The sequence below is a fragment of the Oncorhynchus gorbuscha genome, linkage group LG16 (assembly GCF_021184085.1).
Source record: "Oncorhynchus gorbuscha isolate QuinsamMale2020 ecotype Even-year linkage group LG16, OgorEven_v1.0, whole genome shotgun sequence".
NCBI classification, from domain to species: domain Eukaryota; kingdom Metazoa; phylum Chordata; class Actinopteri; order Salmoniformes; family Salmonidae; genus Oncorhynchus; species Oncorhynchus gorbuscha.
Window position 1 is genome coordinate 744,764 of NC_060188.1, and position 13,119 is coordinate 757,882.

Sequence of the window (13,119 nt, forward strand, 5' to 3'; positions counted from 1 at the left end):
ACAAAGTTCCCATATAGATTACCAATCCGCTGGACAAAGTTCCCATATAGATTAGCAATCCGCTGGACAAAGTTCCCATATAGATTGCTAGTCAGAGACCAGTACAAAGTTTACATTATCTCTATCCATAAAACCTTTTCCTGAGCCCCCCCCTGTTCCACACTGTGTGATCCTGATTCAACTGGTCAGCTCATCTTCAAGCCCTTGATGAGTTGAATCACATGTGTTAGTCATGGAATAGATCAGATTACTGGATGTGGCAGGGTGGGAGTGGGAGAAAACGTGTTAAAGTTAATGTGAGGGAGGATCAGAACACACACACACACACACACACATCATGGTAATCCTGATGAACCCTCCCATAATGGTCTGTCTACAGCACTGCCACATGAAAGACAGCTGTTGAGATGTGCTCAGACAGTTAAGATGACAGGGCTTCAGGAGGCTAATAGATAGTACACACAGGGCCTTAGAGAGACAAGCTCTAAAAGGGCAACTTGTTACATACTCTATGACAGATCCATATAGGATTTGCCCCCTAGACACTGACCTAAGATAAACTCTAAAAGGGCAACTTGTTCTCCCCATTGCTGATAAACTAACTTTCTGTGTGCTCTCTCCTGCCCCCTTCAGGCTGCGTTGAAGAAGTACCAAGTGGAGCACAAGAGTAAGGGAGAGAGTCTGGAGAAGTGTCAGGCTGAACTGAAGAAACTCCGCAGGAAGAGCCAGGGCAGCAAGAACCCCTCCAAGTACGGAGAGAAGGAGATGCAGGTCAGTCTCTATGGAAGGGCCGACAGGCTCGGACGGACGCACGGCTACACGCATGGATGCACGCACACGCAGACAGACACATGGACGCACGGCTACACGCAGACAGACACATGGACACACGGCTACTCACTCACTCACTCACTCACTCACTCACTCACTCACTCACTCACTCACTCACTCACTCACACAAGCAAGGGATAAAGGGGTCAACACACACTTTTGCTCACCTCAGGTCCAGGTCTGTTTGTGCCATCTTAGCTAGCTTCAAATGAGTAGTTGGTTAACAGTCTGATGGCCTTGGTGATACAGCTCCACCAGGCTGATGGCTAGCTTTAGATGGTTAGTTGGTAGTACAGCTCCACCAGGCTGATGGCTAGCTATAGATGGTTAGTTGGTAGTACAGCTCCACCAGGCTGATGGCTAGCTATAGATGGTTAGTTGGTAGTACAGCTCCACCAGGCTGATGGATAGCTATAGATGGTTAGTTGGTAGTACAGCTCCACCAGGCTGATGGATAGCTTTAGATGGTTAGTTGTTAGTACAGCTCCACCAGGCTGATGGCTAGCTATAGATGGTTAGTTGGTAGTATAGCTCCACCAGGCTGATGGCTAGCTATAGATGGTTAGTTGGTAGTACAGCTCCACCAGGCTGATGGCTAGCTATAGATGGTTAGTTGGTAGTACAGCTCCACCAGGCTGATGGCTAGCTATAGATGGTTAGTTGGTAGTACAGCTCCACCAGGCTGATGGCTAGCTATAGATGGTTAGTTGGTAGTACAGCTCCACCAGGCTGATGGCTAGCTTTAGATGGTTAGTTGGTAGTTCAGCTCCACCAGGCTGATGGCTAGCTTTAGATGGTTAGTTGGTGATACAGCTCCACCAGGCTGATGGCTAGCTTTAGATGGTTAGTTGGTAGTACAGCTCCACCAGGCTGATGGATAGCTATAGATGGTTAGTTGGTAGTTCAGCTCCACCAGGCTGATGGCTAGCTATAGATGGTTAGTTGGTAGTACAGCTCCACCAGGCTGATGGATAGCTATAGATGGTTAGTTGGTAGTTCAGCTCCACCAGGCTGATGGCTAGCTATAGATGGTTAGTTGGTAGTACAGCTCCACCAGGCTGATGGCTAGCTATAGATGGTTAGTTGGTAGTACAGCTCCACCAGGCTGATGGCTAGCTTTAGATTGTTAGTTGGTAGTTCAGCTCCACCAGGCTGATGGCTAGCTATAGATGGTTAGTTGGTAGTACAGCTCCACCAGGCTGATGGCTAGCAATAGATGGTTAGTTGGTAGTACAGCTCCACCAGGCTGATGGCTAGCTTTAGATGGTTAGTTGGTAGTACAGCTCCACCAGGCTGATGGCTAGCTTTAGATGGTTAGTTGGTAGTACAGCTCCACCAGGCTGATGGCTAGCTATAGATGGTTAGTTGGTAGTACAGCTCCACCAGGCTGATGGCTAGCTATAGATGGTTAGTTGGTAGTACAGCTCCACCAGGCTGATGGCTAGCTATAGATGGTTAGTTGGTAGTACAGCTCCACCAGGCTGATGGCTAGCTTTAGATGGTTAGTTGGTAGTACAGCTCCACCAGGCTGATGGCTAGCTTTAGATGGTTAGTTGGTAGTACAGCTCCACCAGGCTGATGGCTAGCTTTAGATGGTTAGTTGGTAGTACAGCTCCACCAGGCTGATGGCTAGCTATAGATGGTTAGTTGGTAGTACAGCTCCACCAGGCTGATGGCTAGCTATAGATGGTTAGTTGGTAGTACAGCTCCACCAGGCTGATGGCTAGCTTTAGATGGTTAGTTGGTAGTACAGCTCCACCAGGCTGATGGCTAGCTATAGATGGTTAGTTGGTAGTACAGCTCCACCAGGCTGATGGCTAGCTATAGATGGTTAGTTGGTAGTACAGCTCCACCAGGCTGATGGCTAGCTATAGATGGTTAGTTGGTAGTACAGCTCCACCAGGCTGATGGCTAGCTTTAGATGGTTAGTTGGTAGTACAGCTCCACCAGGCTGATGGCTAGCTTTAGATGGTTAGTTGGTAGTACAGCTCCACCAGGCTGATGGCTAGCTTTAGATGGTTAGTTGGTAGTACAGCTCCACCAGGCTGATGGCTAGCTTTAGATGGTTAGTTGGTAGTTCAGCTCCACCAGGCTGATGGCTAGCTTTAGATGCTGATTAGATGCACACAGGGCCAGGACTGAGGGTGGAGAGTATTGGAGAACCGTGGACACAGTACTGCTCTGCCCTGAGTGTGGCAGGGGGAGAGAGGTCCCACAGGCACACACACACACACACACACACAGGAAGTAAGAAAACAAACTGTTTGCTAGTCCTGTTTTGAAACCCTCACTCAGCTTTTTTTCTGTGTCTGTGTTACTCTGGCATGTATCAGTGATTGAATCACTCTGCTCAGGTCCCCTGTTACTGTAGTTCAGCCCACGGGGTTGGGCTGAACGCTGTGTAAAAACAGGTCTGGTAGCTGTAGCAGGTTTGCTCTTGTAAATGTGTGATTCCAGAGTTAGTGTAAGACCTGCAGTGTAGTGAGGAGTAGCCAGACATAACTGTCAGAGTTAGTATAAGACCTGCAGTGTAGTGAGGAGTAGCCAGACATAACTGTCAGAGTTAGTATAAGACCTGCAGTGTAGTGAGGAGTAGCCAGACATAACTGTCAGAGTTAGTGTAAGACCTGCAGTGTGTAGTGAGGAGTAAGACCCAGACATAACTGTCAGAGTTAGTATAAGACCTGCAGTGTAGTGAGGAGTAGCCAGACAGAACTGTCAGAGTTAGTGTAAGACCTGCAGTGTAGTGAGGAGTAGCCAGACATAACTGTCAGAGTTAGTATAAGACCTGCAGTGTAGTGAGGAGTAGCCAGACAGAACTGTCAGAGTGAGGAGACATCCAGCTGATCCATACTAAAGCTGGAGCCTGACTGCTGCTGTGAGACGTGATGCGGAAGCTGTTCAGGGACCATCAATAACATTTATTTAAATCAATCAAATGTATTTATAAAGCCCTTTTTACATCAGCCGATGCTGTACAGAAACACAGCCAAAAAAAAGCAGAGAGTTAGAAAGTTGAAAACATCAGGTCCGGGACAAGGTGATTGAGTAAAAAGCCCCCACACCACTAGAGGAATATCTTCAAACCACCAACTTACTACCCTGAGACAAGGCCGAGTACAGACCATGAAGATGGCACGAACCCGAGGGGGGCGCCAACCCGGACCGGAAGGTCACATCAGCGATGCACCCCTCCTAGGGGGAGCTTTTCATGTTTTGCTGGGCTCCCCTGTTACCTCTCCTGGATGCTCCAGCCCTTCCTCTGGTGACAGGGACAGGCTAGGTGTGTTAGATGTGGCTTGCCACTGTGTGACGCCGGGACGATAAGCATTTCGCTACATGTGTATGTGACCAATAACATCTATTCAAAGCATAGTTCGAAAATATTGAGCATCAAAGTTTTCAAATCCCAGATCTCAGAACTGTTTTGTAGTGACTTCTTCTTCTTTCATGACACATTAAGGTCCTCACCTTAAAGGTTCCTAAAGTGCAGAGTATCAAAACCCTGAGACATTTGTAAATATATCATGTTTAGAGGGGTGCAATTGCAGATAGAACCTTTAAGGTTGAACCCAGATTGATATTTCAGAGCCGTAAGGTCCTATCTGACACAGTCCAGTTTTTAGACTGGCAAAGACGTGTTGTTCTGATTGGTCCGTCTGTATTTGTTCAGGCTTTTTGATTGGCTTGCATTGGGGTTTATGCAGATAGAACTTTCTAGTCTAGTACTTTTTCAAGAACCATCCGTATATGTATATGGGACTAATTTCTTTGGGACTCACTCCTATGGGGACTAACTCCTATGGGGACTAACTCCTATGGGGACTAACTCCTATGGGGACTCACTCCTATGGGGACTAACTCCTATGGGACTCACTCCTATGGGGACTAACTCCTATGGGACTCACTCCTATGGGAACTAACTCCTATGGGGATTAACTCCTATGGGGACTAACTCCTATGGGGACTCACTCCTATGGGGACTCACTCCTATGGGGACTAACTCCTATGGGGACTAACTCCTATGGGGACTAACTCCTATGGGGACTAACTCCTATGGGGACTAACTCCTATGGGGACTCACTCCTATGGGGACTCACTCCTATGGGGACTAACTCCTATGGGGACTAACTCCTATGGGGACTAACTCCTATGGGGACTCACTCCTATGGGGACTCACTCCTATGGGGACTCACTCCTATGGGGACTCACTCCTATGGGGACTCACTCCTATGGGGACTCACTCCTATGGGGACTCACTCCTATGGGGACTCACTCCTATGGGGACTAACTCTTTGACAAAAATGTCAGATTGAAGCTTAGTCTCAAGATGTCGGTATTGTGTCTGTCAGAGTACCAGGGAGAGAGTGTTGAGTACTGTAATGTATAGAGCACTATCTAACACTGTCTCCAGCCCCATTCCTTTAGCAGACTTATGTTATCTGTATTTTATCAGGGAGTCAAACTCCGACCAAGGCCTCTTTATACAGATGAGCTCTGAATGACAAAAATACACACATCAAATGAGAAACAAAAACAATGTCATAGAAAACAAACACATTGGCCGTGTCCCAATTCCCATACTTGCATTCTAAATAGTAGTCATTTTAGGTTTTCGAGAATAGAACGCTTTAATAGTGTGAAATTTAAACAATCAGGTATGTTTTAAATGTGAGGATGTTTCACTCATTTAGGCTTTTCATCTAGTAGAATTCACTGAGGAAGAGAACGGTCTTTCCAGACTCACTGTTTGACAACAACTGTTAATTAGATAAGAGGACATGATGCACCCGAATCAACCAATGGCGCATTAGCGTTACACATTCTCTATATGGGTGAGCCTAGTATGTTGATTAAAAAAGTATGGCTTGGCTGTTTGCTTTGCTGGGCCCACCTGCAGACACGTCCAACTCATCTAGCCTTGCTCCTAATAACACACGGTACCTTACCAGGGAGAGGAGAAAGCAATCTCCCTTCTCATTTTCACACTACTCAATTTTCCTGATCATATCACGTACAGTATGGCCGTGGGCGAGGGAGGGAGGGAGAGAGGGGGAGTCAACTCATTTGTGCTGGAGCCTCACTAGGACTAAGCAACTGCAGCTTACAGTCCCCTCACACACACACACAAAAACGCACACACACACTCCACTGGGACTACAGAACCGCAGCCTACAGTCCGACACAGACTCTTATACCGCCAACATTGAAACAACAGCCAGCTACAGTAGTACCTCACCAGCCTGGGAACAACAGCCAGCTACAGTAGTACCTCACCAGCCTGGGAACAGCAGCCAGCTACAGTAGTACCTCACCAGCCTGGGAACAACAGCCAGCTGCAGTAGTACCTCACCAGCCTGGGAATAACAGCCAGCTACAGTAGTACCTCACCAGCCTGGGAATAACAGCCAGCTACAGTAGTACCTCACCAGCCTGGGAACAACAGCCAGCTACAGTAGTACCTCACCAGCCTGGGGACAACAGCCAGCTACAGTAGTACCTCACCAGCCTGGGAACAGCAGCCAGCTACAGTAGTACCTCACCAGCCTGGGAATAACAGCCAGCTACAGTAGTACCTCACCAGCCTGGGAATAACAGCCAGCTACAGTAGTACCTCACCAGCCTGGGAACAACAGCCAGCTACAGTAGTACCTCACCAGCCTGGGAACAACAGCCAGCTACAGTAGTACCTCACCAGCCTGGGAACAACAGCCAGCTACAGTAGTACCTCACCAGCCTGGGAACAACAGCCAGCTACAGTAGTACCTCACCAGCCTGGGGACAACATCCAGCTGCAGTAGTACCTCACCAGAGAGAGGTCCCACAGGCACACACACACACACACACACACACAGGAAGTAAGAAAACAAACTGTTTGCTAGTCCTGTTTTGAAACCCTCACTCAGCTTTTTTTCTGTGTCTGTGTTACTCTGGCATGTATCAGTGATTGAATCACTCTGCTCAGGTCCCCTGTTACTGTAGTTCAGCCCACGGGGTTGGGCTGAACGCTGTGTAAAAACAGGTCTGGTAGCTGTAGCAGGTTTGCTCTTGTAAATGTGTGATTCCAGAGTTAGTGTAAGACCTGCAGTGTAGTGAGGAGTAGCCAGACATAACTGTCAGAGTTAGTATAAGACCTGCAGTGTAGTGAGGAGTAGCCAGACATAACTGTCAGAGTTAGTATAAGACCTGCAGTGTAGTGAGGAGTAGCCAGACATAACTGTCAGAGTTAGTGTAAGACCTGCAGTGTAGTGAGGAGTAGCCAGACATAACTGTCAGAGTTAGTATAAGACCTGCAGTGTAGTGAGGAGTAGCCAGACAGAACTGTCAGAGTTAGTGTAAGACCTGCAGTGTAGTGAGGAGTAGCCAGACATAACTGTCAGAGTTAGTATAAGACCTGCAGTGTAGTGAGGAGTAGCCAGACAGAACTGTCAGAGTGAGGAGACATCCAGCTGATCCATACTAAAGCTGGAGCCTGACTGCTGCTGTGAGACGTGATGCGGAAGCTGTTCAGGGACCATCAATAACATTTATTTAAATCAATCAAATGTATTTATAAAGCCCTTTTTACATCAGCCGATGCTGTACAGAAACACAGCCAAAAAAAAGCAGAGAGTTAGAAAGTTGAAAACATCAGGTCCGGGACAAGGTGATTGAGTAAAAAGCCCCCACACCACTAGAGGAATATCTTCAAACCACCAACTTACTACCCTGAGACAAGGCCGAGTACAGACCATGAAGATGGCACGAACCCGAGGGGGGCGCCAACCCGGACCGGAAGGTCACATCAGCGATGCACCCCTCCTAGGGGGAGCTTTTCATGTTTTGCTGGGCTCCCCTGTTACCTCTCCTGGATGCTCCAGCCCTTCCTCTGGTGACAGGGACAGGCTAGGTGTGTTAGATGTGGCTTGCCACTGTGTGACGCCGGGACGATAAGCATTTCGCTACATGTGTATGTGACCAATAACATCTATTCAAAGCATAGTTTGAAAATATTGAGCATCAAAGTTTTCAAATCCCAGATCTCAGAACTGTTTTGTAGTGACTTCTTCTTCTTTCATGACGCATTAAGGTGAACCTTAAAGGTTCCTAAAGTGCAGAGTATCAAAACCCTGAGACATTTGTAAATATATCATGTTTAGAGGGGTGCAATTTCAGATAGAACCTTTAAGGTTGAACCCAGATTGATATTTCAGAGCCGTAAGGTCCTATGTGACACAGTCCAGTTTTTAGACATGTTCAGTTTTTACTGGCAAAGACGTGTTGTTCTGATTGGTCCGTCTGTATTTGTTCAGGCTTTTTGATTGGCTTGCATTGGGGTTTATGCAGATAGAACTTTCTAGTCTAGTACTTTTTCAAGAACCATCCGTATATGTATATGGGACTAATTCCTTTGGGACTCACTCCTATGGGGACTAACTCCTATGGGGACTAACTCCTATGGGGACTAACTCCTATGGGGACTAACTCCTATGGGGACTAACTCCTATGGGGACTAACTCCTATGGGGACTAACTCCTATGGGGACTAACTCCTATGGGGACTAACTCCCATGGGGACTAACTCCCATGGGGACTAACTCCCATGGGGACTAACTCCCATGGGGACTAACTCCCATGGGGACTAACTCCCATGGGGACTAACTCCCATGGGGACTAACTCCCATGGGGACTAACTCCTATGGGGACTAACTCCTATGGGGACTAACTCCTATGGGGACTAACTCCTATGGGGACTCACTCCTATGGGGACTCACTCTTTGACAAAAATGTCAGATTGAAGCTTAGTCTCAAGATGTCGGTATTGTGTCTGTCAGAGTACCAGGGAGAGAGTGTTGAGTACTGTAATGTATAGAGCACTATCTAACACTGTCTCCAGCCCCATTCCTTTAGCAGACTTATGTTATCTGTATTTTATCAGGGAGTCAAACTCCGACCAAGGCCTCTTTATACAGATGAGCTCTGAATGACAAAAATACACACATCAAATGAGAAACAAAAACAATGTCATAGAAAACAAACACATTGGCCGTGTCCCAATTCCCATACTTGCATTCTAAATAGTAGTCATTTTAGGTTTTCGAGAATAGAACGCTTTAATAGTGTGAAATTTAAACAATCAGGTATGTTTTAAATGTGAGGATGTTTCACTCATTTAGGCTTTTCATCTAGTAGAATTCACTGAGGAAGAGAACGGTCTTTCCAGACTCACTGTTTGACAACAACTGTTAATTAGATAAGAGGACATGATGCACTCGAATCAACCAATGGCGCATTAGCGTTACACATTCTCTATATGGGTGAGCCTAGTATGTTGATTAAAAAAGTATGGCTTGGCTGTTTGCTTTGCTGGGCCCACCTGCAGACAGGTCCAACTCATCTAGCCTTGCTCCTAATAACACACGGTACCTTACCAGGGAGAGGAGAAAGCAATCTCCCTTCTCATTTTCACACTACTCAATTTTCCTGATCATATCACGTACAGTATGGCCGTGGGCGAGGGAGGGAGGGAGAGAGGGAGGGGGGAGTCAACTCATTTGTGCTGGAGCCTCACTGGGACTAAGCAACTGCAGCTTACAGTCCCCCTCACACACAAACGCACACACACACTCCACTGGGACTACAGAACCGCAGCCTACAGTCCGACACAGACTCTTATACCGTCAACATTGAAACAACAGCCAGCTACAGTAGTACCTCACCAGCCTGGGAACAACAGCCAGCTACAGTAGTACCTCACCAGCCTGGGAATAACAGCCAGCTACAGTAGTACCTCACCAGCCTGGGAACAACAGCCAGCTACAGTAGTACCTCACCAGCCTGGGAACAACAGCCAGCTACAGTAGTACCTCACCAGCCTGGGAACAACAGCCAGCTACAGTAGTACCTCACCAGCCTGGGAATAACAGCCAGCTACAGTAGTACCTCACCAGCCTGGGAACAACAGCCAGCTACAGTAGTACCTCACCAGCCTGGGAACAACAGCCAGCTACAGTAGTACCTCACCAGCCTGGGAATAACAGCCAGCTACAGTAGTACCTCACCAGCCTGGGAACAACAGCCAGCTACAGTAGTACCTCACCAGCCTGGGAACAACAGCCAGCTACAGTAGTACCTCACCAGCCTGGGAACAACAGCCAGCTACAGTAGTACCTCACCAGCCTGGGAACAACAGCCAGCTACAGTAGTACCTCACCAGCCTGGGGACAACAGCCAGCTACAGTAGTACCTCACCAGCCTGGGGACAACAGCCAGCTACAGTAGTACCTCACCAGCCTGGGGGGACTATATCTAACATGGAAATGCTATTAGAGAAAGTGATTAAAAGCTGATTGATTGGATCATTCTAACACATATAACACACCTTCTAACAGGGTTGTGAATGTTGCACGCTGATGCTGTTTTTACTCATAATATAACACACTAAACATGTGTTTAAGATGACGGTGGGTGTGACAGAATGCTTTCTTCTCTTCTGTTGTGTCAGGGAAGTAAATGATGTGTGAGTGCAGTCTGGTGGAGGACAGGAATGGTTAAGGTTCTCTGTTTGTTGTTCGCTCTCTGTCTTTCTTCACCATCTCTTTCCCTCCTCGCTCCCCCTCCTACATCCCTGTGTTCAGTGCTTTTTATTTTCCTTTTGTAGCACGACACACACACACACACACACACACACACACACACACACACACACACACACACACACACACACACACACACACACACACACACACACACACACGCTGCTTAGTAGCCCTGTGATGTTAATGTTGCTAATGATCTCGTTATGTCGTTGACTAGAGTGGACCAAGGCTAGGTGCAGCAGGAAGGACCTTTAGATGAATATTACACTCCCCAACACTACACACACACACACACACACCCAAACACCACACACACCCAAACACCACACACACACACACCCCAACACCACACACACACACACACCACACACACACCTCGACGCCACACACACACACACCACACACACACCTCGACGCCACACATGCGCACACCCCCGACGCTGTCCTAACCAATTGTATATACAGTTGAAGTCAGAAGTTTTCATACACTTAGGTTGGCGTCATTAAAACTCGTTTTTCAACCAGTCCAACAATTTCTTGTTGACAAACTATTGTTTTTGCAGGTCGGTTAGGACATCTACTTTGTGCACGACACAAGTAAATGTTCCAACAACAGTTCACAGACAGATTATTTCACTTATAATTCACTGTATCACAACTCCAGTGGGTCAGAAGTTTACATACACTAAGTTGGCTGTGCCTTTAAACAGCTTAGAAAATTCCAGAAAATAATATCATGGCTTTAAAAGCTTCTAAAGGCTAATTGACATCATGTGAGTCAATTGGCGGTGTACCTGTGGATGTATTTCAAGCCCTACCTTCAAACTCAGTGCCTCTTTGCTTGACATCATGGGAAAATCTAATGAAATCAGCCAAGACCTCAGAAAAATATTGTAGACCTCCACAAGTCTGGTTCATCCTTGGGAGCAATTTCCAAGTGCCTGAAGGTACAACGCTCATCTGCATAAACAATAGTATGCAAGTATAAAAACTATGGGACCACGCAGCCGTCATACCGCTCAGGCAGGAGACGCGTTCGTCTTCTAGAAATGAACATACTTTGGTGCGAAAAGTGCAAATCAATCCCAGGACAACAGCAAAGGACCTTGTGAAGAGACTGGAGGAAACAGGTACAAAAGTATCTATGCACAGTAAAAATGCGTCCTATAACGACATAACCTGAAAGGCCGCTCAGCAAGGAAGAAGCCAAGGATCCAAAACTGCCATAATAAAGCCAGACTACAGTTTGCAACTGCACATGGCAACAAAGATTGTACTTTTTGGAGAAATGGACTCTGGTCTGATTAAACAAAAATAGAACTGTTTGGCCATAATGACCATCATCATGTTTGGAGGAAAAAGGGGGATGCAAGCCGAAGTCACCATCCCAACCGTGAAGCATAGGGTTGGCAGCCTCATGTTGTGGGGGTGATTTGCTGCAGGATGGACTGATGCACTTCACAAAATACATGGCATCATGAGGATGAAAAATTATGTGGATATATTGAAGGAACATCTCAAGACATCAGTTAAAGCTTGGTCGCAACTGGGTCTTCCAAATGGACAATGACCCCAAGCATACTTCCAATGTTGTGGCAAAATGGCTTAAGAACAACAAAGTCAAGGTATTGGAGTCACCATCACAAAGCCCTGACCTCAATCCTATAGAACATATGTGGGCAGAACTGACAAAGTGTGTGTGTGCAAAGAGGTCTACAAACCTGACTCAGTTACATCAGCTCTGTCAGGTGGAATGGGACACAATTCACCCAACTTCTTGTGGGAAGCTTGTGGAAGGCTACCCAAAACGTTTGACCCAAGTTAAACAATTTAAAGGCAATGCTACCAAATACTAATTGAGTGTATGTAAACGTCTGACCCACTGGGAATGTGATGAAAGAAATAAAAGCTGAAATAAATAGAGAGAATTATCATTCTTGTGTGTGTGTGTGTGTGTGTGTGTGTGTGTGTGTGTGTGTGTGTGTGTGTGTGTGTGTGTGTGTGTGTGTGTGTGTGTGTGTGTGTGTGTGTGTGTGTGTGTGTGTGTGTGTGTGTGTGTGTGTGTGTGTGTGTGTGTGTGTGTGTGTGTGTGTGTGTGTGTGTGTGTGTGTGTGTGTGTGTTGAAGAGGCGACTTCGAGATGCTAGCCTTTTCGGCATAGTTCCTCTGTCCAGTGTCTGTGTTCTTTTGCCCATCTTAATTTTTTCTTGGCCAGTCTGAGATATGGCTTTTTCTTTGCAACTCTGCGTGGAAGGCCAGTATCGCAGAGTCACCTCTTCATTGTTGACGTTGACACTGGTGTTTTGCGGGTACTGCCAGTTGAGGACTTGTGTGGCACCTGTTCGTCAAACTAGATACTCTAATGTACTTGTCCTTTAGCTCAGTTGTGCACCGGGGCCTCCCACTCCTCTTTCTATTCTGGTTTGCGCTGTTCTGTGAAGGGAGCAGTGCACAGCGTTGTACGAGATCTTCAGTTTCTTGGCAATTTCTCGCATGGAATAGCTTTCATTTCTCAGAACAAGAATAGACTGATGAGTTTCAGAGGAAAGTTCTTTGTGCTTTTCTTTAAAAAACAAGGACATGGGGGATCACGTGACCCTTGAACGAGATGCCTGCATGAATTAAGAGCTCCGCACAAGTTGTTTCCAATTCATAATCTTACCTCCACGCCAAGTTCACACTCATTTAGCTTTAGTAAGAAAAAGTCATGGC

At 46.7% G+C, this 13,119-nt stretch overlaps 1 protein-coding gene across 1 annotated transcript in view; it reads left to right on the forward strand.

Moving 5' to 3' along the window:
* Window positions 1-10,322, forward strand: part of LOC123998877 (brain-specific angiogenesis inhibitor 1-associated protein 2-like) — a 116,632-nt gene extending 106,310 nt beyond the window's left edge. Inside the window, exons 6-7 of the mRNA XM_046304099.1 lie at window positions 634-862; window positions 10,315-10,322. Coding sequence (XP_046160055.1) covers window positions 634-862; window positions 10,315-10,322 — 237 coding nt within the window. The remainder of the gene's footprint in view (window positions 1-633; window positions 863-10,314) is intronic.
* Window positions 10,323-13,119: the final 2,797 nt, after the last annotated feature.